The sequence below is a fragment of the Silene latifolia genome, chromosome 4 (genome assembly GCF_048544455.1).
Source record: "Silene latifolia isolate original U9 population chromosome 4, ASM4854445v1, whole genome shotgun sequence".
In the NCBI taxonomy this organism is placed as follows: domain Eukaryota; kingdom Viridiplantae; phylum Streptophyta; class Magnoliopsida; order Caryophyllales; family Caryophyllaceae; genus Silene; species Silene latifolia.
In genome coordinates this window covers 3,338,182-3,365,453 of record NC_133529.1, presented here as the reverse complement: position 1 = coordinate 3,365,453, position 27,272 = coordinate 3,338,182, and the positions used below count along the sequence as shown (strand labels likewise).

The window sequence follows — 27,272 nt, the reverse complement described above, 5'->3', positions numbered from 1 at the left end:
AATTATATTTTATATATTTATATTGATTATTGTGATTATTATTCTAATCATAAAAAGGTTGACATTAAACTACACATATGCTCCATAAATAGTCTTGTGCCACTAATTGTATATTGGAAGGTCGTTTTTCAATGACTTAATGACTTATAATAACGATTGTATAAAAAGTTTAATGAGTCATTTATTTTGTATATCATATTTCAAACTTGAAGAATGACGAGTTTTAACCGTCGTTAGAAATGATTTTGCCTCAAAAGTAAGATTCATATGAATCACATAAAATCTCAAAACTAAACAAAATTTTCTCCAAATTTACACCATATGGCCATAGCTTCTTCAGCTAGTCTTGCTTGTGACGGGCTAATTCCGTCACAAGCTTGTGACCTCTCACAAAACAGCTAGTCTTGCTTGTGACGGGATTAGTCCGTCACAAGTTTGTGACCTCTTATAAAAAGGGAGAGGGGATAAGGTGGGGCACCCCTCATCTGCTTCTCACTCACCTCTCAATGGGCATTTTGTGAGAGGAAACGGTATCCGTCACAAGGTTGTGACGGATATCGCCCGTCTTCAATGAGATTTTGTGCTCACAAAAAGGGAGAGGGGACAAAGGTGGGGCACCCCCATGTGCTTCCCACTCACCTCTCAATGGGCATTTTGTGAGAGAAAACGGTACCCGTCACAAGCTTGTGACGGATATCGCCGTCACAAATGAGAATTTGTGTAGCTTCTTTGAAAAGCATACATTTCAAAAACCAATCCAAAGTTTTGAAAAATGATCACCAAATTTGAAATTCACACATAATCTTGAATGAAAAAGTTTTCCCTAATCAAATGTCTGTTTTAAAATGAATAGTTTTGCTAACGTATAACACCTTCAACGGTTTTTGTATAGTAACCGCTAACGAGCTTTTTATATGCTAAAAATCAACCTTTGACCTGCTTTGGTTGGTACGACATTAAGGTCGATTCATCTTTATGCTAAATCGGCCGTGCCATTAAAGTTCATTATCGAGAGTCAATTTAAGTCTTAAACTTACCCGGCTCTTAAAAACTTTAATGGCACGATCGATTTAGCATAAAATCTCACAAATTATATAGAATAGTCATAAGAATGTCATCAATTCATTGAGATTCTTTAAGTAAGAACATTATTAAGATGACATGTTGCAAAAAAACAATCAACAATCATATAATTCATATTCATTTTTATTATCATAATAAGATAAGAAATCAATAGATAATAATTGCAAAAAATATTCCAAGCAACAAAAATCAATCAAAAGATGATTGACCAATGTCTTTAGGTATCCAATCTGTCATCTCTGACATTAACACTTGTGAACTCCTCCAGCTGTATGTGTGTGTGACCCTCTTTTCCAGCCTTTCTCCATGTGCTTCCATTCAACTAATTGACATTTTTCACAAAGTTGATTCTCTATTTTCCACTATACTTTACTCATATCATTGTCCAATCCCGGACCGTTTCTCTCGAAATGATTTAGAATCGACTGACACGCTATTATAATGTGAAATAGTGATTGAGCCAGGAGTAACGCTATTTTACGATAACGGTTTGTCCAATCACAAACCGTTATCGTAAAATGATTTTGAATCGACTAACCTTAATTATAACATTAATCATAATGTACAACAGTGACATAAACAGGATTTGACATAAACCCCTGCCTAGCTCTGCCAGTCTGACACTGATGTGCAATAATCGTTTATTCAATCTTCCAAGCATAAAGAAACAAGGAAAACTCGGACGGTTCATTTACCCGTGACCTATCCACCATCGTCGACCCTGAGCTATCGGTTTGAGACGATAACGACAACGAGGACGATAACGACACCGGGGATGCTAACATAGAAATTGGTATAATGGGCTTGAAAATGAATAAAGCATTCCTTAAACCAGGACTAAATAACCAATCATGTACATCCCAATAAACCTCAACCCTTAACTTATTCACATTTATACACTCATTTCCTCTAAACTTCCATTGTAAATGTTTAACATGAATTACTACTTGCCCATCTACTCTTACCTCCATTTCCGGACCCGACCCGTTTTCGACCTGATTAACATTCCCATTATTATTATTCTTGCATGTAATTAAAATGTCATGAAATGTACCCTTATCATGAAATTTAGCCTTAGTAAAAAAACGTCTTTTACCAAAAACATGCTCTTTCTTAGACACCAAGGTAGGTTCAATAATCCCGGGCCCACAGCCCGTTTTCTTAAACGCGTCGTTTCGCATGTCACCAGCTAACAAAACGACTTCACCATCGAATAAAACGGCAACGTAGTAATCCGAACTAGGCTCGGTTTCACCATTAGTGAATTTAGCTGATCTCAAGTCCCAGAAAATATCTACGGGTTTCGAATCGTTGTCAATTACGAAACGTTTCGATCCTTGTTTCCTCCAAAAGTACCATGGCTTCATTTCCACCTTACAAGTGTATTCGATTGACCCGGATTCGGTTTCGGAAGGAGACGATATCGAAACCGATAACCCGTGTAGGAGGAGGACGTTTCTGCACCATGTTATGGTTATTAGACGTGTTTGGTTACGTAGTTTTGTTTTGTAAATTGACATGATCACGTTTTGACCCGCCCGTGTTACCGATGTGGTAGACGGGTCATCCGTGGATCGGTCTCCCGATGAGAAACATGCCGGGATACCAATTGGATCCGCTAACATTTTTGTAAACGGATTTTTTAAGGAGTTGCTTAATATGGCAAGTTTGGATTTGGATCAGATGTACGCAGTCTTACTAACTACGTACCAAAAAAACTTGGTCGACGGAGCGTAAGTTTGATTTAAGAGTTGATATTTTTATAGGAATTGATTGAATTTGAGAGTAAGGTTTGATTATATAATTGTTTTGGGAAGTTGAATTGAATTATAAGTGGTCATGGAGAAGGAGAGTTCAACAAAGGCCATAAGGCCATAATATATGGATAGATGCTGCCAGCGTTACTTTGGATGTAAGTGAAATTAATATAAAAATTTAGATTATCAAACTGGCATATAGATGGCAAAAATAATGTAGGTTTAAGGAGGTGGAGAATAATCAAATGAAAAAATAATTGATGAATATAGGGCAATAACTTGTACAAATTATACGAGTAGAATAAGACTGTTTTATAACTTAAAACGGTTATTTAATTTATTTATTTTGGTCAATAAGGGGCGAATTCTGGTAAATGATTAAATAGCTGTTACATGGGGAATAACAACCCCAAATCTACATAGTATAAAAGATGGGTTTTTTAAATGATTTCTATTGGCCGAATTTTTCTTCATTTTTTTTTTCTTTTTTTTAGTGAGACCCCCATTATCTCTATACAATTAATTACACGACTCATTACTCTCTTAATCTTATTTAATTAAGATTATTTAATTAAGATTACACATTTACACAACAATATAAAACCATATATTATACAATTACATATTAATAAATTAAAATTTAAAAACGTAATAAAATTTTCAAATAGTCGTCCCCCTACCTCTAAGTCGGACAAATAAAATGTGAACAATGCATATTGATTAATCATCCGGAATTAGTAGTCAAATTCATTGTGTAAATCAAACCAAAAAAATCAGCATGACTATTATACTCCAACATCACAAATTTTGACAAAATAAATATACTAATATGACATTTGTATTGAAAGTAAAATAATTAGATGTAAATATATGGAACTATTTGGTACAATTTACTCATATATTCAATGATAAAACCTCCTGTTACAACCCGTGCATTTTTTGCACGGGTTTAAAACTAGTTATTTCTATATAACTAATATAAGTGTCGATGATGGAACTAAGTTCTGATATTATGTTATAAAAAAAAAATTAACATTAGGGACGAACTAGTAATGTAATAGAGTCAACTAGAAAAGAAAACTCGAAAACTTCAACTAAGCATTTCGAATTGGGAAATGATAAATAAAACTTAATGGGTGTATTTAAGAAACTAAAAAGAGAAATAAATACTTAATACATGCATTAATTGCATTAATTTATGTGTAATTTATTCCCTAGTTTTAAAATTAATACCAAATTTGGAAGGGTATTTCATTTCCCTTTCAAATTTATCATTTTTTGATAGGCGACTGTATCAGATAGCTCATGTTTGACACTTTCCCTAAGTTAACATTGGGGACGAACTTGTAACATAATACGGTATAACTTTTTTACATAATAACAATAACACAAAATCTCATTGAAGACGGGCACTATTCGTCATAAGCTGAAGACGGATAGTGTCCCTCTCACAATATGCAAGTGACACTATTTATAGGGTGCTTCATTTCCCTCCACTTGTCCTCCCACTTGCCTTATGCCACTATCCATTTTCAGCTTGTGACAGATAGTGCCGGTAACAAGCAAAACCAAATATAATAATAATTTATTATTGATAATGTTATTATATGTATGTGGGGAAACTTGCATTGTCATAGGATTATGGGTTGGTAACTTGGTATTAACAAAATGACTGGATGATCGTAATTCTTGACACAATTTCGATATATGTGGGCTGTGGGCTGTGGACTATGGTGTTCATGTTATTATTATGGCAAGAAATTAGGGAGTATGATTACTATTTATTTATTTTTGGTGTTGACCAGGTGTATCAACTACCGACAGTTAGGGCAATCTCCTTCGCGGTACTGAAGGCAATTTAATGGGTTGACCCCTCCTAAGTTTGACTTTTTCATGGGTTGACCCCTCGGCTTTTTCATTCCCAAGAGTCAGGAATCGAACCCTGACCACTTGTTTAAGAGATGAGAGTTCTTACCACTCACACCAGCCAACTTTGGTATGATTATTATTTATTAATGAGCATTAAACACAATAATTAGCATTGAATATTTGAATGTGACGTAACTTTAATTGGTTAACAAAGGATTTGTGGCTTGGGAGTTTGGGCTTGACAGCGCATGAGATAGGATTAGCAAGATTAGAGGACGACTAAGTCAAACTACATGACTTTGACCATTTCAGCACTCGTAAATCATATCCTTCTTTCATAAAATCGTTCCTCTCTTTATATGAAGGTTTGGGCCTTACAACAACTACAAGGCCCAAACTGTTAGGTGACCATCAGGAAAAGTTCAGAGTCCGGCCCACAAACTAAAATCAGTTATAAAAAAATTGCGGCAAAGCCTTACTTATAGCTGGACCTATCAAACGGGTCGGGTTGTGGGTCGGGCCAAATACGGGTCGGCTTATAGGGGTCTAGGGTCAAGTTAGGGTCAGAATATGGGTTAGAAAAAAGTTTATAACAACTTAATGGGTAAACTCTCTCAAATTTGGTATTTTCATTATCAAGAATCAGAAATTGACTTCCTAATCAATCACGTGTTACTATTCACACCAACCAACTTTGGTCCCGAAAACTTATATCTAGAAGAGAATCAAAGGTATCTTTGACACTTTGAATTCTTGGAATTTAACCTTCATATTTATTTATTCCCTTTTTTACATTCTCCAACTAATAAAATAAAAACATTTTCTCCAAATTATATTATTTTCACTAAATTTAAACTAAAATATATTAATTAATATATAAATACAATTTATATAAAACTATAAAGTTGTTTAATCTTTTATTGATGTTATTATTTGAGAATGACTTGACCATAGTAAGTACTCCATAAAAATAAAAATGTAAATCGCTATAATTATTTTCGTGCCAAAAAAGTTAAGAGAATTTAAAAATTGAAATCATTAGCTTTGTGGTATAATTTCTTTTTTGTTTAAAATACATTTCAGCAAATTACTCAATTCACTTGATTACTTGTTAGTTACAACTTTTTTTCTCAAAATAAAATACAATAGCGAGAATATGAACAATTTATGAAATACCACTATAATACAGATAATTTATTAAAAATAGAAAAAACTCTATATACCGTGCTTTTATTGCACAGGGTCTAAACTAGTGACTTTATCAATTAAACTAATTGACATATATCCCAAAAACCTATATTTGGAAGAGAATCAAAGGTATCTTATTCCACCCTTTGGCAGCTAGAGATGAGTTGGTGCAATTTGGTCTACAATTATTACTCCGTATTAAACTAATCAATTATTTAACTAATCAATTCAAAGTGTAATTAATTTGTTTCTTTAGAATGCATTTGCCCATAAAGTAAAGATTTGCACCAATAATTATCCAACACAATCACCAAAGCCAAATCCGCATGGGTTCAATTCACTTTTGTATGTTACAAAAAAAATTTCCTAGTGATTTTAATTTCCTCACATTTTCTCCTAATTTTGAACAATTTCTTCTATCTTTGACCCTTTGAATTCTTGGAATTTAACCTTCATATTTATTTCTTCCCTTTCATTTTACATTCTCAAACTAATAATATAAAAACATTCTTCCTCTTAAATTTTTTATACCGATTTTTTAAAAAAAAAATTGCGTAGGAGAAAAAATATGACAAGTTTATCTGGAGAACAAAATGTAAGCTTGGAACTTCTTAGGCAAAAGATGAGGGATTTTGCTCAAGCAAGAGGATGGGAGCCTCACCATACTCCTAGGAACCTTCTTTTGGCTATGGTATGTATTTTTTTTACAAAAAAAATCGCCTTAACTATGTCGCTTATCCTAGTTATTTTTGTTAGTCTGGTATGAGCCGATCAATAAATTAGAATATCGGAGACATGTCTAAATGTGAATTAAAATACTGATTATCCCTTACTATTATACACTTGTACCTTAATCTCGATCATGAATACAACGTATATTTATTGGCGGATCTAGTAAAAAAGACGTATTTATCTAAGGGTACGTGGATCGTCTCAAGATATCAGAAAACTAATTTGTTTTGTTTATGTTTTGCTCAGTGGACTATGGTTTATGATCCTCTCTTGTAATTAAATGAGTTTATTAATTGTCTGTCTTAGAGCATTGCTTTATCGAACGGTCAACATGTATAGCATCATCACATAACTCTCGATAAACCCTAGCCCTATAAAATCAAGATTATTATAAATGTAAGATGTAACTTGTAAGATTATGTAATTCCGACATTTTTTTTAACTTTGTATTAGTTAAAACTTATGAAGTTAACAGATTTCAATTAGCTTACTTGTTAAAGTTATAAAAACTGATACTCATGACCAGGTTCAAACCCTATCAACATCAAAATCGTCATTATTCCCTTATAAGTTTTATTGTTGTCAGAATCGCGATTCGATCCAATGATTCTACGATTTTACGATTCAAAAATGCTTGACCGATCCTGGATTCTACGATTCCATCATAGTTGTAGAATCTTACGATCCCGTTAATTTGAAAATTTCTAGAGATGAGATCATAATACGATCCTACGATTTTACGATCATACGATCCGATTCCATAATAAAAAAATTAATATATATATTTATATAATGACACAGTAAACTCAAATTTCGTGTAAGTTGTAGAAAATGTTCATACAATGACACTAAAATCATTGCTTACCAATATTTTATGAATAAATATTAATAAATAAGTGTGTTAATTTTCAATTATATGTTTTTACCAAATAAAAAAATATATTTAGTGAGTTTGTAGAATCTTGCGATTCTACGATCCGATTCTACCGATCCAATTATACCCTTCCCATCGATCCAAAGTAGAATCCCGTTCCTGACAGCATTTACACACACAAAAATATATGTAAAGTTACGTTTGTAATTGTTGTATTGTGATGTATTGAGTTTACAAATTACATTTTCAATCGCTTTAGGAAAAAAAAAAACTTTGTTTAAGAAATGTCAGTTATCTCGACTGATAAAAATGTCCCTGAAACCATGATCTTTTTTTTTTTTTTTTTTTTTTTTGACAGCTGTAAAAAAAGTCCGTGAAACCATGATCAAAGCTACCATGTATATATCAGCCTTATTGTTTAAAATGGACAAAACTAACATACAAAATAATGCAGGTAGGAGAAATGGGAGAGTTATCGGAGATATTTCAGTGGCGAGGGGAAGTCGAAAAAGGACTCCCAGGGTGGAAGGAGGAAGACAAAGTACACCTAGGTGAAGAACTATCAGATGTACTTCTTTACTTGGTACAACTCTCTGATACTTGCGGTATTGACCTTGGTCAAGCTGCTCTTCGCAAGCTTCAACTTAATGCTCTTAAGTACCCAGCCTCTTCATAATTAACACAAATTCTTATTTAAGACGGAAGCCAAGTTGATAGAACTACATAAGGTCAAATGGCTCGATGCATGGTGCCTTTCGCAGTTTTGAATTTTGTCGATCACATTCGTATACTTCCTCCGTTTTTTTTTTCTTCCCATTTCTTTAATATGTGATTTTAAGAACAAAATAAACATTTTTGTTTATCATAGAGAGTATCTTGTTACATTGTTTGGATATTTCGTTTACTGAAAATAAATGGGTATCAATATCATAATTTTGTCTTAATTAAACTAATACTCCGTATTTAAAGTGAGTTGTCTAAAATGTATGGGATTATGATAGGGAAGTAATGGTTTCACTATAAGACTCTAACCTATGTCATAATTTAAGCTTTTTTAAACTGTAAAATTGTAGAATCGAATCGAGATAGATTTTATAACATTGTTACTCTTATTAACCTTACTCGGCCTCACATGTCACAAGATCACAACTCGCAAGTCACGAAATCACAATACAAGGGTCGAGAGTCGAGACTAGACCTGGCAAAACTGACCCGAGACCCGAAAATAATCCGAAGAGAAAGTAACCCGACCTGAAGAGACCTGACTTGAGTAACCCGAATGACCCAAAATGACTTATCAGGCAAAATCATGACCCGAAATTGTTGATCCGAAATGACCCGATCCGAATTGACCCGACCCGAACCCAACGGCGATAGTATACAAAGCACAACTATGCACAACCCCAAGGCCCCAACACAGTAAACTATAGCTAAGCCCATTGGTTCGGAAATTCTAGCCCATAAATTATAAATATGTTGATGACTGGACCAGTGTCAGATTTGGCTTTCTGTTTGTTTGTGTCATTGTTGTATAAGACCTACTTTTAGGTAAACCTAGCCCAATAATATTAGCCCAACAGAATTATTTAATAAAAGTGTGAAATAATATTTTTATTTTAATAACTTAATATTTTAAATTGATAAATTACATATTTGAATATGTTAGTTTTTATTTTATAACTTACATTAAGTTATTAAAATAAAATCAAGAACTTAATTTTATTGGATCAGTCTTATGTTATATGACGATCTTATGGGTGAGTTGTTGAATTATTGCTGTGGTGGGTATTCTTTTTATTTTCTTTTTTCTTTTGAGTGTAAAGGAAATCGGAGTAATATTGATAAACGTTGACCTAATTTCTTTTGAATGTAAGATTTAGTAATTTATAATTTTATATCAATTTTTTTATTTTAATTAAAATAATATAGTTTAGAGTTTAGTGAAATTAATCTAATTTGATGAAAAGATTAATTTTAATGAAAATATAATAGATAAATTAATTTGTAATTTGTTAATTTTCTTATTTAGTGAATGGATATAATTATCATTAGTTTCCTTTTTTGTGAATATGCTTTTTGGCGGGAAAATGATAGAATTCACCTATTCATTTAGTAGATAGGGAGATTTTTTATGTCGTTTTAGTGCTACCCTACCTTTTTTTTTTATTATTATATACTCTATGATTTTATTTTCATTTTCGTCATTAAATAGTACCACTCTACGGAACTTATATTTCCGACTAAATTTTGGTCATCTTTCCGACATTAACTTATTTCATCTTTTTGGCCATCATGAATAAACTAATGCGACATACTCCACAGTAAATACGAAAAAGAGTATAAACCATTTCACAAATTGAAATCCAAAGCTTCTTAGATTAATGTATACCACAAATTTTCATTTAAAACGAGCATTATCCGTCTTAAGCTTAGACGGCGTATCAATAAGCAAGACAAAGTAGGAATTCTAAAATAAAACAAGAGTAACAGCAAATTATTGACGCCTATGTTAAGCTGGCATTGACAATGTTCATCTTTTGCCGTTCTTATCTTTTATCATCAAAATCAAATTATGTATAATCGGCATGCCAGATCGTATGTACCCCTATTATATATCCCAAATCCCTCAAATTTGGGATTAATTGTTCCTATGTTCATTGCCATCATACTTGATTACTCACCAATTAGATGATGAATCATTATATTACCTTGATACAATGTTACCAACTACTACCAAGGACGTCTTGGCCCGAAAAATGATGCTCCATAATAACTAATAAGTACCTAAATTATACTCCGTATACATGAATGATGGAGTAACTTGCAAGTTAAAAGTGGCGGATCTTAAAATAAATAATAAGAGGACAATACCTAAACACTAATCTTGGTTATTCTTGGAGAAAAAGGAACATACATCGGATGTACTACCTCCAACTTTTTTGTTTTTGAGCATATATGTATATTTTTTGAGCTTATTATCTCAAACTTTATTTGTTTTTGAGTATATGTATATTTTTTTTGAGCTTATTAAAATTTATAAGTTAGATTTTAATTTGTTTTCCATCATAACTCAAATTTTACTAAATTTATATGTAATGTTTTTGAGTTTTATTGTAATTTTTTAGAGCTTAATGTTTAAGTGAATAATTCAGAAACTTTATTGTAAAACTCATAATTTTTAAAACAAAACTCAAAAAATTTATTATAATGCTCAAAAACTCTAAAATTGGTGGTAATACATCAGATGTATAATCCACCTACTGCTAATCTTGTTGGAAAATACATTTACTTAAGTATCATTTCTGTAAAGGAAATATCTTCTCAGTTGAAAATATCTTTCAGTTATTCGTTTCTATAATTTAGCTTCGTATATATTTGTAATTAGGAAATATATCGTTCCGTATCTCTTTGTAATTAGGCATGTCTTGCGTAGCAATCCTGGTAACCCTAGCTAGCTTAGCTCTACTATATATATTGTACTCATCGTTCATGTATTATTATGCAATTCAACTCAATGAAATTCAATCTTTCATAATTCTATCAATCTCAAGGTATAGGCTGAATGGTACGAGTAATTCATTCAGTAAATCATGCCTAGATTTAAACTATCAGGGATACTAAACCCCTGACCTCCACACGGGTTTACTTCAAACCCTAACAACAAATATCCCGACTTCATCATTCACACGAGTATAAGACCGTCTCAAACAAATTTCGTCATTAACTAAAAACACTCAAAAGTAAAACATAATTCCTTAGATAATTACACATGAAATTTGCAAATGACCCCATGAAATGCATGCCTCTTCATCAATCTTTGGGCTAAGAACTTTATTTAGTGACCTTCTACAACATATGTAGGTGTATAACCATACAAATTACACTGTTTCACAGTCATCAACTCATCATAGTGCTCTTAAGACCCTGCTCGACTAAAAATTGAGGACGTGGCAACTTGTTAACACAACAAAAAATATTTATTTAGAATTTAAAGCTTGACAATTTGACACTAAAATCTAATTTTGCTATAATCATCTATATAATTCTTTAATAAAAAACTTATTTAAAACATGCATGCCCGTTTTGAATTTAAAATGGATTAAATAATATGAGTAAAATAAAAGTATAATGTATTGATAAAAGCAGAAGATTAGTCTTATATATTCAAATGGTAATATTTAACTTGTTTTAATATTAATAAGAATACCTCGATCTTATAAAAGTGTAATGTTTAGTAAGTACAAAAATGTGAGTCAATAAGACACTTCCAAAAAAACATTTGTTGACATATTTTTCGTCTCCTTCGATAAAGTCTAAATTCTTTTTTTTTTAATAAAAATATACCAATACATCAATTTTGTTTTTAAATATTTCATGATTAATTCCATGGAGTCTGGACAATATTACATGTCACTCTTATTGTTTTATTTATACAATTATTGGTAGAGGAATTTCATGCATATGTTTAGTATACTCTAGTATCACGCATAACATGTCATCGACTAATCATTGGTCATATGCATAAATAATTAAGTTGTCCAAAATGAAAATTCTTTTATCCATAATAGTTGATCGACTTAATATATACTCGGCACATGAAATACTATTTGTCATTCTCGAGTGAAATTATGTTATACGGAATAACATCAAGTTAAATAGGTGGTTAACTTGTGATACAGTACATTATTTGCAAATTCTTATAAAAGTCAAAGATTTATACTCATGTTGTGTATTTAATGTAGTGATAGGGAGTTTCTACAAACAATAAGTCATACTCCTAAACTTAAACTTATACGAGAAGATATTTAGTACCGATCACATAATATGATCTAATTTGTAATCAATTTAAGTACTTCATATCTATCTTTTATTAAGACGGGTTTTTTTCAAATGAACGACAAATAACATTAGCTACGCTCGCTTGTAGCTCGTAGGGTCATGTCTAATCGGTCATATAAGTAAGAGATAATTTAGTGTGGATCGAACTTGAGTTGGAACTATCTTCTAATTAAGAACAATTTAATCATATATATCTACAAAATTGAAAGGGACATTGAGCAGAAAGCACATACATCTGCCATCATCATCATTCGTACGTTAGCTATTAACCTGACCTTAACTTTAACTAGTTTAATTACAATACTCAAATCATTATTAACTTTCACTATACTTCACTCTTCTAGTGGCTCATTCCATTCCCTTAGGGACTTCTCTTCACTACACATGATCATTCTTTTAACCTAAATTCTTATCCAGACGAATATATCCGTCTTAAATAATAATAAAACGAATCAAATAAATGGATGAGACAACTAATAGTGTAACAAAATTTCTAGGGAATGACAAATTCTTGTCTCAGATCATTCACGTATATGAGGATGCATTGACCTGTTTTACATTTGAGATGGATATGACTGTCTTAAGAGATACCTGACGTTCTTTTAATGAGTTTATTATAATTATTATAGTTACCCTTAATTAAAGTATTCTATAAGTCACCTAATTAATTAATTAATTAATTAATTAAATTATATTTTTTATGACAAAAGTGGACTCTTGTAGTTGTCATCATGATCACAACCAATGCTAATTAAAATAAGATCAATAAAGCATAATTTTATTCCCTCTTTACTAAGCCAAATACAACTAATTTAATCCTCAATACAAGATTACTAATTAAGTAAACTTATTTGACATAATGACCATAATCATTGTCAATACCTCTTTACTTACACTATATAAAAACTCTCTCTACTAGCTTACTAGCTATCTACTAAGTTACCTCCACACTACATCATAAACTAAGACCAAATAGAGATTTATTCGCTTCCGCAATCTGTACCCCTACAGAAACTAATATAGTAAGTGAAAAAAATGTTTAAATCATCGAGAGGTTTAGTCAAAGTGTCTCTACTACCCCACTCGACCCTAATGGTAGGGTGGTGTAGGCCGAGGATGAGGCGACTAAGGAGGCGAAGAGCGAGCACCGTAAGGCTAGGAAGCCGGCGACGCGGATTTAGCATGGGTCCACGTACGGTGGTGCATTGGAGTTGCATGGCGGATACAATTAAGGTTTTGAAGAGGTTTATTTCTGATAATATGGGACCAAATGGACGTTGGATTGATGCTTATTTTCGAGCATTGTCTATCTTACGTCCACAAGTTTTTCCTTTGTGTTAATTTCTTAATTTTTATTTTTCTTATTTTTCTTGTAAATTTGATTTTTTTTTTTTTTTTTTTTTTCTGGTTTTTGACTCAAGAAAATGTGATTTAAGTTTGATTTTCTTGTAAGGGTTTGCTCGGTACAAATTAATAAGATTTGAATGGCAATGAAATTTGTATGTTTTCTTAATAGATTTTTTTTAAATGTGTGTGTTAGGGAGTCATGTTCTTGAATAATGAAGGCGAATTAGTGACTGAATCTCAGTAATTATTGCGTAAGACCGTTGTATGGTTTTGTTGTTGGTTAAATATCTCATTTGATAACAGTACTAAATGAATAGTGTTTAAGCATTTATAAGATTAAAACGATCTTATTTAATAATTTATGTATTTCAAAATTTAGGTTTTTATTAACAGTTTCTAGAGATTCTTAAAGAAAAAATGAAGGTTGTTGACTTGAATTTGGCTAAGCATAGAAGTTGATCCAATTCAAGTGTCTTCGAGGGGAGTAGGTATTTTATTTTAGAAGAATAATCGCTAGATGTTAAGGCATTACCAATATTGCGGGATATGTTAATATCCATCATTAGTTTATGCTATCACTTATAAGGTGGCTTTGATGAATCCTGTTGCCAACATAATCTAGGACTTTAAAATCTACTAGTGAGTTATGTTAAGGTTTAGGGGTGTTTGGTAAACACGGATCAGAAAATATTTAGCATATTTAAAGCTTTTAACATGTTGACTCACCAATCTACTAATTTGAGTATTTGGTAAATGACATATTAAAACAGTAGATTGAAACTAACCATTTACACATAGATACAACGCCTGAAACTGCTAATTATCAAACACTTCTATTAAATCTGCTAATTGAAATATACTAGTCAAACTTGTTAATCCAATCTGTCATTTATAATATCTGCTTTATCAATCTATTTCTGCTAATATTAATCTGTTGAATGCCAAACAGGACCTTAGTAAAATAAATAAACTAAATTAGGGACTTTAAAACCTACTACTAGTCTAATAGAGAGTTATGTTAAGGCTCTAGTTAAAAAAAAAAACAAATTTAATTAGATTTGAACTCAGGTCATGAATAGCGTATCAACTCCCATCATTTTACCAGCTAAGCTAGTTGATGCATGCACAAACTATCTTTTTATAAAGTAATTTGAAGTAATTTTTTATTTCAGCTAGATAAAATATTATTCAAATAATTTTAAAAACAAAACAACTAGCTGAAATATTGGTCAAAACTTTGTTAAATAAGTTAGCTGAAATGTGCTACCAAACATTGTCTTATCTTTAGAGAATTTTTAAGATTTGTTTCTGTCAATTAATCACAAGACAAAATCAATTTGCCAATACGATAACATTTAAATGATCAACATCGTATATGTTGATAACATTTAAATAGAGCAAGAATCAATCGAAACATGCCTTAGTAGTATATATAAGACACAATTCATCGAAAATTTGTGACACATATAACTGGCAAATAATATGTTTTCACAAGATGGAATTTACTTGTCAAACAAATACTCATGATTAAATATTTCTCCTTGTGATTTATCGGAAGTATACAAAATTGTCACCTGACAAAACATTTTGATAATGAGAATCAAGACTCTTAAACGAGTACGAATAACATAAAATGATTTACTAACAAAGATTTCACGATTTAACATAAAATAGTTAGTTCATTGTAAAATCACATACAAAATAAAATAGCTATTTTAACAGAGATCGGTAATTAAATAACAAACCGTCTTCTACGAGTATTTGGGCTAATCCGGTGATGAGACAATCTTTACATAGACTAGTGTAGTGAGTAGTGACCAAGTCGTACAAGTTACAAACTTACCACTCGAAACCATTCCCAATTTGCAAACCTTCATCACCTCAACTTTTATCCACACACACTCCATCAATGGCAACCACCACAACTCTCACCTTCCTCCGCCCTTCCCTCTACTCTTCCACCCATCTCCGCCGCACCAACCACCACACAAATCTCTTCAACTTCCTCTCAAACACCACACCAAAAAAACCCATATCTCTAAAACCCCTATCAATCTCCAATTCCACCACAATCATCCCCAATTCCGCAAACCCTAACCCTAACCCAATCAATTTCCCCCAAATTCCACCAACCCTTTTCAATTCAACCAAAACCCTAACTGCCCTTTTAACCCTAACCATCTCAATTTCAATTAAACTCACCCAATTCCTAAAAACCCTAATTCCATCACCTTCAACAATTCTATATCTTCAGAACAATGTCTTCCCAACTGTGGGACCCATGTTGTTTGCCTCCGTTAGAAACCGTCCATCTGGGAATCTTAACACTCCTCTTACTGTTGTTGCTTCAGGAATGGCGAAATGGCTTGATATTTATAGTGGTGTTTTAATGGTTAGGGTTTTGCTTAGTTGGTTCCCTAATATTCCTTGGGATAGACAGCCTTTGTCTGCTATTAGAGACCTTTGTGATCCTTATTTGAATCTGTTTAGGAATATTATTCCCCCGATTTTCGATACACTTGATGTTAGTCCTTTGTTGGCTTTCGCCGTTCTTGGTACTCTTGGGTCGATACTCAGTAGTGCTAAAGGGGTTTAATTGAGAGTTTTGGTTCGCGGGGAAGTACAATTGAATGTCTTTTTGAGGTATGTGTTTCGATTCGTCTGTAATTTCGCGGATTTATGTTTAAATATACAGTGTAGTGAAGAATAGTTTGCTAGTTCATGATGCACTATGCTCTGTTTAAGGTGATATCTAATGTTTGTTAGCTCAATGGGTAGATGTGCAGTAGAGTAGTTTCAAGGGACTAATTCGTGTAATTCGACTGTAACTAATTTGGGACTAATGCTGTTGTTGAAGCTGGTTTTAATGTGTAAGTATCGTTACGAAGAAATGTTTGCTGGTTATAGCAGAATCAGGACTGTGATTTTAGTGTTTGTTAGCTCAATCAGTAATAGTGTATTAATCAAGCGCAATGGTCGTTGTTTTAGCTACATTCTTGGTAGCGTATTGAGGAGGTAGCAAAACCAGTCCTTTTGTTGGTTCACTTTGCAAGGGTGACTGCTGGTCAGCAAACTTCTAATTTATGCTGATTCCATAAAGGGAGCTGTGAAATTTGACATCCTGTCAATCTGTATATCTTCAGTGTGTATTCCTGCTTTTGCACCTTCTGACTCATTGAAAGAATAATCATGATTAACGTGCATTCTCAGTAATGTGTGCGTGGGTTAGTGTCTTATTACTGTCTTTAGCGTGCAATCTATTTGCTTTCTGCATTGGGGGTGGTCTTATGTCACCTATCACTAACTGAAATGTAGCCTGTGATTAGAGGATTAAGCATATTAGGCTGATCACATATTTAGTCCATGCATGGAGTGTTCCACGAACTTGGTGCAAAGTTTAATGATCAGTAAGCAATTAGTTGTTTGTCAGTTTCACTTCGTTTCAGCTCTTTCTCTTTTTACCTGTTAACTTGTTCACCTTCGTCTTGCAATGAACTCCTACTTTCTTGTAATGTTTTATGTTAGTCGTCCTACTTTCTGTGTACTTGTATTCTTTCAATGGCGTGCCTGTATTTCAGCTTTCATGTTACAATTTTTTTTTTCGATTTTTTTCTCTTGAAGAGAGACCCCTGGGATTCAAATATAGATTGAGCCTTGAGGTATTGTTTATCTACTTATTAGAAAGGGTATTCTGCAAAATGAAGGGTTGAAGAGGAGGAATATGAAGGGTTCCATATTTCCTCTACAAGTTAAATTAAAATCCTTTCAACATAGGAAATGACATTGTTCTAAAAGAGGTTATTCTGCAAGTCTTTGATGTGATATCAGCCGCACCGCACACACCGACTGGTCTAAAACAAAAATTAGTTTCTTCTATCAATGATGCTCAACAAACTTCTTGTTGTCAGGCCTTGGTGACTTTTGGGCCTTTTGACTTGTTGAAAGAATAATTATGGTGGACATATATTGTGTTATGGAGTAGTTTCTTAACCACACAATCTATTTGCTTCCTACATTGAGAGTGGTTCTGTGTGTATCACTAACTGAAATGTGGCCTAATATTATAGGATTAAGCATATTTGGCTGATCGTGTGTCTACTGTCTAGTCCAGTCCAGTCCATACATCGTGAGTTTTTAATGAATGGTGAGCACTTAATTGCTGGCCTTGACTGTTGTGATGGTTTGTTTAATTTTCCTAGAGTAGAAACTTGCTGTCGACCATATTTGTTTTAGTTCTCTCTCTCTTTTTACCTGTTAACTTGTTTTACCGTTGTCTTGCAACAGTTTCGTACTTTCTTGTGATTTTATTAGTCTACTAGTCGTCTCCAAGTGACGAGAGTTTGACACTCTTTTCATGTCTCATGCTCTATTCTATGATTCTAAGTTAACCTGGCGGATTCAAACATAGGACAATGCATCATCAATTTTCTTATATATTTTCAGTATACTTAATATAGTGATCACTGATCAGTGATATGACACTTTGATTTTTTTTTTCCTCAGTAAAATTTCCAGGGACGGAGGAGGCAGTGCAAATTATTTTGATTTTTGAGTTCAAAGATACAGGCATTAAACAAAGCTACAGCTATGATCAGTCTTTAAGGCAAGTTGATGTGCATAAAGCTGCTGCGGTTTTGAATTGATTTTCTTGGCAGATTGTTAGATGGTATAAAAACTATTGTAGTTGTTCTACCAAACAATGTTTGTAAGCTCAGATGTTTTATTTGATTCGAACTCTATATAGGTAAACATTATGTTACATGGAATTAAATATAATCAGGGTTGTTCTCAGATTGCCTCAGCTCACACCCACTTTTTATTTTTTTATTTTTGTGCACCGTTTGTGAGTATCATGTTCTACCCTGGGTTCGGGTTTGGTAATAGGACAATAGGGCGGTGATGCACTCTCTCCCGGCCACATTTAAAGGGATTCAAACTCGAGAATTCCTGGTAAGTTAAATCAACTGAAATGGAGCCCTCTAATGACTTGATCTAATTGCTCAAGGCCATCGTCTTTCACAGCATCGAGTTGATCTCAAGTGATCAAACTTATGTCCGACTACATCGTCAGGGATTTCCCTATGAGAGTTTGAATGGGTGGCCGCCATATCTATGTTACTACTGAATCACAATGGCAAATATATTCTGAAACGGGTCCACTTGTTGCGAAATCAAAATCGAGTAGAAGTAGAACAAATACCAATTCAAAACTCCAACCCTTGACGATCTGGTGGCGGTGATATTCAATCAAAGTGTGGATGTATATCGGGTATCCACTTGGAGACGGTGATATTCAATCAACACAAATCCTTGTTTCAGGCGACCATTTTGGTCTGAAATACATAAATAATAAGAGGGGATGTTGTGACCATTTTATGGTCAAATGTAACTACATTGAGTCAATGGTTCAGTTAGTTTTTTTTTTTGGTCAAGTCAATGGTTCAGTTAGTATTACAACTTATGCTAACTTTTTTTTCCAGGAGTGATCATATTTGGCTGTCAAATAGTTACAAAACCCGTTTTAATGTTTCAGACTAAAATAAAGGTTATCCGGACGGGCCCAAGTAGGGGTGTTAATGAGGCGAGATAGCTCGCGAGCAACTCGAGATCGGCTCGGTCAAAGCTCGGCTCGAGAGCTTAACGAGTCCAGCTGAGCAAACGCTAGCTCGGCTCGAAAAGCTCGTGAGCAGCTCGACCTTGTGTGATTATATGAGATATTGCTCATATTTTATACAAATATTTTATCATGATTATATTTTGTATCACATATATCAAATGCCTCACCGATTTGCCAAATATTTTACATTTAACCTTCGAGCCTTGTTATTGGTGTTCCGGGTGTAATTCCAGAGCAGTTATTTGTTACCACCCGTGCTTGTAGAATGACGTCTTTGATTGAATCCTCCTTTCGGTCTCATGAAACAATGAACAAACTGAGGGCTCGGCTTTGCACCGAGCGAACTCACTCCGACGCTCAAGTCAGTAAACTTAAAGAGATAAGTTGTTGTTACTTGGCGAAGTATATTTTGTAGAGAGATAAGGAAGATATTACCAGATGAATAGTAATTCTTAGGTTAAATTGTGGATCCTTTCCTCAATGAGAGTTGAGGAGTATTTATAGACTTTCACCTTTTGTCACGTAGTGGCCAAGTGGCCAAGTGGCTAGCAGGTGGAAAGACTGATCTACCCTCGGCCGATGGACCCATGGCAGGCCGGCGGGCCCTGTTGACTCGCCGCCGAGGGGTCTTGGATATGAGTTCGCGGATATGTGCCCCGGCTGGCTAGTTGCCGTGGCCGAGACCCAAGAGACATGCCGACAGGCTGCGTCGGTTAGGATGTCTAAGTCGTTGACTTGCTTGTGGATATCTTTGACCTTGCTCAATGTGTTGACTCGGTCAGCGGGTGCAGAATATGCCCCATCAATTTGCCCCCAGCGTAGTCTATGCCGTGGTATGGGCTCCGATGTATGTTGAGCGTATATTCTGCGTAAGTAAAAATTTTCTTTCTCGGCCTCTTCTACCTCGGCTTGGTTCTGCTTAGGCCGTACCATATCCCCCCTCCACATGGATGTGTAAAGGACATCCGATGTGGAAAAGAAAGTGACGCTGGCCGAGACCTGGGTTGAGAGTGCCGGTTGTTTTTGATTGCCCCCGGCCGATGCTACCTAGCTTGGTTGATCATGTGGCGGCGGAGGGGGCGTATACTTAGGAATTTGTTGAGGAAGATGAATAGGCGGAGAGAGATATGAAGGGGCGTGTTGAAGACGCTTGTCACTGTTGCATTGATTGACGTTCAATCGTTTGCAACGATTGACATTCCGTGGTTGCATGTCCGACACGTGTCATTCGTCACCGATTGGTCGACGTTTCATGGGTCAGGCCCGATTGGTCCTTCTTCATGGGCTTTCCCCTATAAATAGGGCAGTTAGTCCCTGAAATTGGCCACCAATTTCATTCTCTCTAAAATTTTCCTCTCAAAACTTTCAAGGGCTTCTTTCTCTTCTAATCTTCAGAGTCGTTACTTCGGCTAGTGCTTTTTTTTCAAGGTAAACAAACGAATTTTTCTCAATCTCTTATTTTGTTAAGTAATTGTTGCTACCATGTCTTCTCGCGATCTGGGACCTAGTAACCGTGCGCCGGGGGGTTCCCCGTCGCGTCTTGATGAGGAGGAGATACTAGACGCCATCCCGATAAGGTCTGGGGGCCCTAGGTCTCCTTCTCCCGAAGTTGATCCAAAAGCTTTGGAGGATTGGGAGGATGATGATGATGTTGATGATGACGGTGATAATGTTGGAAGGACTCGTCTTAATGAGGGGAGGCAGTACATCATGGATCACGGCGACGCCTGTAAGGTCTGCCCTGACCGTGCTTGGACCCATAAGTTCGCCAGTTGTTCCGGCGAAACACTTTTCGAGGGCCATTTCTACTTCGGCAGGGGATACAAAATTGTTATCCCTGAGGAGGGTCAGGCCGTCTGTTGCCCTCCACCGGGTTGCACCGGCGTATACATCCGGCACCTGAAGTACGGGCTCCGGTTTCCGCTGAATGAATACGTTATGGCCATCATTAGAGCCATGAACGTCGTCGTGGCCCAATTGCACCCGTTGGCTATTAGGACCATAGTCGGCTTTGTCTGGCTCTGTCTCTTCAAGGGGGAGGTCCCAACGGTTAATTTATTCCGTCGGCTTCACCACCTTCGGCCGTCGTTTCCTGGTCGCGTCGGATGGTACAGCGTGCAAATGGAGCCGGGTTACGTCTCCGTTGATAAGCTTTCCTCCTGCAAGGACTGGAAAGATCGGTGGGTGTACGTTGAGGTGTCGGATGACTATCCGCCGCCGGTCCTTCCAAAGACCAAGTTAATTTGCGGTGCGAGACTAAGGCGGAGCATGACAAATGGGTCACCGGAATAAGCTTAAGATGGACGCCAAGGTCCCTCTTAATGCGGATGAGAAGTCAGCGATGAGGCTTTTTGAGGCGGAGAAGAATGGGGTGCCGAAGAGATGGATTCCCAAACACGAGATCATTCTTCGGGATGAGTCGCTTCATGTTGTCGGCCTCATACCGGCCCTAGCACAGGGTGAGTGGGGTCGGTGTGAGGCCCATCTCTGCTCTCAATGTTTCTGTTTCTTGAACTTCGATTTATTTCTTCTACTTAACTCTTGATTTGTTTCCTTTGCAGACCACTTTGGACCGGACCTGTCTGAGGATATCCTCCGGAGAATGGGGCTTGCCAAGGATAAGACCGTTGGCGATTTGCATCCTAAGGCTCTAGCCCGTGATCGCGAACGTCGCCGAATGACCTCATGGATCGCCAGTGAAGGGCTTAAATGTGGAGGCGGCCCGTGCGAAGGTTCTTTGGTAACATGCGCGCCGAACGCGAAAACAAAGTCTTCGGCGGCGACGGCGTCGACATCAGTTCCACCTCCCATCCCTTCAGTCCAAAAGGAGACGGTGGTGATCGTTGACATTACCAATGGGGGGGACTCCGATGCGGAGGGATCTCCCCTTGTCCGTAAGAGGAAAGAGCCTACCTCTGCCGCTAATGCTTCGGCCCTATCGCTCTCGCGCCACTATCGCCGCTCGCTTCTACTGCTGCCGGCAAGGAAATGCGTCTTCCGCCCAAGAAGGCCAAGCATGGTACAGATCTATCCTGTGGCTCAGACTTAGCCGGTTCATTAGGCGTTCCTGATGACAGCTCTCGGTATGTCCATGTATGTTGACACGGATGCTTTAATTGAATTTTTGTAGATCAACCGCCGCCGTCTACCGGTCACACTATTGAACGGCGTGCGAGAAGAAAACTATGGCAAGTGGTCAAGATGCCACCGTTGTCACCTCCTACCCTCAACCTACCCCTTACAGTTAAGTCGGAGGGCCCGAGTTTGGCCAGTTCTTTGTCGAAGTGGGCGATACGGCCGGTGCTCTTATTGTGGAGCAAGAGAAGACCATTGCTTTGAAGCCGCCCCACAGCTCGAGCGGCTCGAGCTCGAACTCGACGCCGTGAACAAGGAAGCCGAGAGGGCCAAGGCCGAGGCCGAGGAGGCGTCCGTCTTGAGAGAAAACTCGAGAGGACGCCAAAAGGAGGTCCTTGCCGAGAGAGCCAAGGCCGAGGCTCGGCGGCCGAAGCCGCTAAGGCCGCTGGGGGCGTGACCTCGTTCGTAAAGCACGCCGACCTTTATGCTAAGCAGAGGGACGAATGGAGGGGCATGTTTCAGGCCCAGGGGAAGGTGGTTCGGAATAAGGACGCTATCATCGCCCAAAGGGAGGAGGATATTGAGACGCTCCAAACCGTTATCCTCCCTAACATGTGCGCCCAATCACGGGACCCGCCGAAGAAGCCGCCAGGGGAAGTGATTGGGAGCTCTTCCCTCTTGATGGCTCCTTTCCGTGGGACAAATTTGACGAGCTGTTTGATGACAAGCTCGAGGCTAAGGAGAAGGCCGCGGAGGAGAAGGCCAAGGAGGAGGTAAGGGTGAAGAAGGAGGAAAAGGTGGCCGCGGAGAAGGCAGCCCTTGCTGAGAAGAATAAGGCGGCCAAGGAGGAAGCCGAGAGGATGAAGGCAGCTGAGGCTGCTGAGGCTGAGGCTGCCAAGAAAGCTGAGGCTGAGGCTGCTGAGAAAGCTGAGACTGCCAAGACAGCCTTCCGGGTCGCCCATCAAAGACGATGCCGCTAACGCTGCGATGGCAAGCAAGCAACGGCATAGGGAGACGGGCGGTCGTCACCGGGCTCACACGGCGTCTCGGATAGCTTCAGCTGTTCGGGGGCCAATTATTAAGCCTTTCCTCCCTGCCATCTTTTGGCGCTTCAAATGATATGTCTGTAACCTTTTGCTTTTATTTTCCTTGTATTTTGTACAACTTTGGTAGGTTGTGTTTTGACTTATCCCTATGGGGACGGCCGTCGTCTGTATTCTTCTCACTTGTAACCTGTTATCATTTTTAATAAGAGTTTGCTTATTTTGCCTCTGGCTTGGCCGAGGTCTTTTCTTGTCTTCGTCTGAGTTGTCTTCTTACGTTATTAATTGAGCACTTCTTTTGTTTCTGCCTCGGCCTGGCCGAGGCAGTTAGAATGCGTATCTCAACTGTGTTTAACGTTCCTAAGGCATGTTGATCGCTTTTGCAAGTATCGACTGCGCTGGTAGTGACTGCCGTGGCGTCTGCTTTTTGATAGTGACTGCCGTAGCGTCTACCTCTTGGGGTGACTGCTGTGGCGTCTACTTCTTGATAGTGACTGCCGTGGCGTCTACCTCTTGGGGTGACTGCCGTGGCGTCTACTTCTTGATAGTGACTGCCGTGGCGTCTACCTCTTGGGGTGACTGCCGTGGCGTCTATTTCTTGATAGTGACTGCCGGGGCGTCTACCTCTTGGGGTGACTGCCGTGACGTCTACTTCTTGATAGTGACTATGGGGGGAAATGAACACTTTGATGGAAAACTTGGACGATTCTTCATTAGATATAAACATGTGTCGGGATGCGCACAGTTGTCTTGGGTACCTCCGCCGCTATACAAAGTATTTCCTGAAATTGTCAGTGTTCCAATGGCTCATTAAAGGCACACCCTCCATGTCTGTCAGCCGGTGTGTACCCAGCCTCATTTCTTCAACCACTTTGTAGGGACCTTCCCAGTTAGCCGTCAGTGGCATCCATGAGGTCGCTCTCCTGTTGTAAGGATGAGTTTTTCCCCTTCTCTGACTTCTTTGCCACTTTGAGGGATTGCATGTTGCACCCTCTGGCAGATATCTGGATGTTGACCACCTCGTCCTTCTCGTCCTTGGAGACGAGCTTATGCGCTTCCCCCCGGTCCGAGACATACATCAGTGTCAGGGCCCGGATGGACATCACTGCGTCGGCCTCGCTCAGAGTGACTCGGCCTATGAGAACGTTGTAGGCGGACGATCCGTCAATGACCACGAACTCAACTAGGACATTCTTAGCCGCATTCCTCTCGCCGAACATCACTGGCAGTCTGATTGACCCCAGAGGTACCAGGTCGGCCCCGGAAAAGCTGTACAGTGGATTGGTGCAGGGGCTCAAGTCCTCGACTTTCAGACCGAGGTTGAGAAAGCACTCCCTGAACATGATGTTCGTGTAGGCGCCTGTGTCAATCAGGCACCTCTTGACCAGGTGGTTGGATATGTCCAAGTGGACTACGAGTGGGTCGCTGTGAGGGGCGATGACTCCCTCGTAGTCCTTCCTTCCAATAGTCATATCGGGGATGTTGGAAGCGGGGATCGCTGTTTTGGGCACAAAGTTGATGGCCTGATACAGCTCGTTCAGGTGCCGTTTGTGCCCATGAACGGACCCACCGTTCTCGTTGCTCCCGATGACAACATGGATTACTCCTATCCGTTCGAAGACGGATTTTTTATTCGAGCCGCCGGCATCAGTCTTTTGGCCTTTGGCGACATATTTGCCGAGGCTCCCCTTCCGGATCAGTTCTTCGATGGCATTCTTCAAATGCCGGCAGTTGTCAGTTAAGTGACCGGTGTGGCCGTGGTAATCACAGTACTGGCTCGTGTCACCGTCACTCCTCGGCCTGGGAGGCCTTTCCCACTTCTGACCCTCGTTCTTGCTCAGGGCGAAGACCTCGGCGGCAGACACGACCAGGGGGGTGTGATCATTGTACCGCTTCTGGTAGTACGTTCCCGAACTCCCCCCGGCGCCCACCGAGTTCTGTTTCCTGGCGGACCTGTCAGACCGTGACCTATTATTGTCACGGCGTCTCTCATCCGGGTTGTTCTCCCGGCGGCTCTTACTCTCTGAGTGCCCGGCCTCGCCGGGACCTACCCAGGTCTTGTGGTAGTCCTCCACCTTAATGGCTTGGTCGGCCATCTTCCTGGCGGAGTCTGGTTCAGGCCGCCGCACTTGTTGAGCTCATTTTTTAAGTCTCCTCTCGGGAGGCCTTTCATCGATTTAAGGCCGCCGGTTCATTGCTCACTCACGAATCTGCGAACCTTGGCGTCGAACCTCTTCACATAACTTCGGAGAGACTCGCCTCCCTCCTGCCTGATAGTCAGGAGGTCCGATGTCTCGACGGCCCTCCTCTTATTGCAAGAATATTGGGCTAAAAATATGTCCCTTAGGTCGGCGTAACAGTATACCGACCTATCGGGTAGCCCCTTGTACCAACTTTGTGCCATCCCATGCAGTGTCGTTGGGAAGACTCGGCACCAAACCTCATCGGGTTGCTCCCATACCGACATGTAAGACTCGAAAGCCTCGGCGTGGTCGGTTGGGTCGCCTTCTCCTTTGTATGCTATGGGTGGCAACTTCACTTAGTCGGCACCGGGTCTCTAGGACGTGGCGCCGAGGGGTGTCGACCACGTGTCGAACGACACGCGGCGATCGGCTCCTCGCATCCCTAGTCCGGCTCCTCTCCCCGTAGCGGGAAGGGCTTCTTCTCCGACTCGTGAGTCGGGCTTCTTCTCCGACTCGGTGAGTCGGACTTCTTTCACTCCTCTGGGGCATGCCTCGTTGGTGCTGCGGCGACGCCGTCCTCCCGCGAGTGTGGGAAGGACTCGGTCTACCACTAGCACTCTGGGCTCCCCGGCGTATTGACAGGGTCGGCTTCCCTAGTGCTCCGTTCAAGTTTCTCGAGTCACATTTTGGACCCCGGTCTCCGGACGGTTCCACCGCTCTTGTCGTTGTGACAAAGTGTGAGTCGGCGTACTACCAACTAGGTCCGGGAGTAGCTTCGCTTTCTTTGCATCAACCACATGTCCCATGATGGTGACCTGGTCGGGGGCGCGGTGTATCTTGTTCCTTTGACATCCCGTTCGTCGTATCAGTGATACGGCCGGTGGCGGACTGCCCGATTTCTGAGTTGTGGAATGTGTCGTCTTGGTAGAATTCATTTTCCACCAGCACCTTCTTTGGTTGTTTCGACATCTTCTTAGCTTTTTGGGTGGGTTTTTGTTTTGTGTTGTTTTTTTTTTTTTTTTTTTTTTTTTTTGTTTGGGAATGAATGTGACTAGTTTCTAGTATCTTTTCCCACAGACGGCGCCAATTGTTCCGGGTGTAATTCCAGAGCAGTTATTTGTTACCACCCGTGCTTGTAGAATGACGTCTTTGATTGAATCCTCCTTTCGGTCTCCGAAACAATGAACAAGCGAGGGCTCGGCTTTGCACCGAGCGAACTCACTCCGACGCTCAAGTCAGTAAACTTAAAGAGATAAGTTGTTGTTACTTGGCGAAGTATATTTTGTAGAGAGATAAGGAAGATATTACCAGATGAATAGTGATTCTTAGGTTAAATTGTGGATCTTTTCCTCAATGAGAGTTGAGGAGTATTTATAGACTTTCACCTTTTGTCACGTAGTGGCCAAGTGACCAAGTGGCTAGCAGGTGGAAAGACTGATCTACCCTCGGCCGAGGGACCCATGGCAGGCCGGCGGGCCCTGTTGACTCGCCGCCGAGGGGTCTTGGATATGAGTTCGCGGATATGTGCCCCCCGTGGCTAGTTGCGTGGCGAGACCCAAGAGACAGCCGACAGTGCGTCGGCTTAATTAGGGCCGTCTAAGTCGTTGACTTGCTTGTGGATATCTTTGACCTTGCTCAATGTGTTGACTCGGTCAGCGGGTGCAG

At 38.7% G+C, this 27,272-nt stretch overlaps 1 protein-coding gene, 1 long non-coding RNA gene and 1 pseudogene across 2 annotated transcripts; 2 read left to right on the top strand and 1 right to left on the bottom strand.

Moving 5' to 3' along the window:
* Positions 1-1,634: 1,634 nt before the first annotated feature.
* LOC141653918 (uncharacterized) lies at positions 1,635-2,450 on the bottom strand. Its single transcript, XM_074461784.1, has 2 exons — positions 2,049-2,450; positions 1,635-1,706 (listed from the first exon to the last, which is right to left on the bottom strand). The coding sequence occupies exons 1-2, from the start codon at positions 2,448-2,450 to the stop codon at positions 1,635-1,637; spliced, it is 474 nt and encodes a 157-aa protein (XP_074317885.1).
* Positions 2,451-6,465: 4,015 nt separating this feature from the next.
* LOC141653917 (uncharacterized) lies at positions 6,466-8,179 on the top strand (annotated as a pseudogene).
* A 7,213-nt stretch (positions 8,180-15,392) lies between these two features.
* Positions 15,393-18,480, top strand: LOC141652594 (uncharacterized). The gene is made up of 2 exons (XR_012547221.1): positions 15,393-16,332; positions 18,193-18,480. It is a non-coding gene; the product is annotated as an uncharacterized LOC141652594 (long non-coding RNA).
* Positions 18,481-27,272: the final 8,792 nt, after the last annotated feature.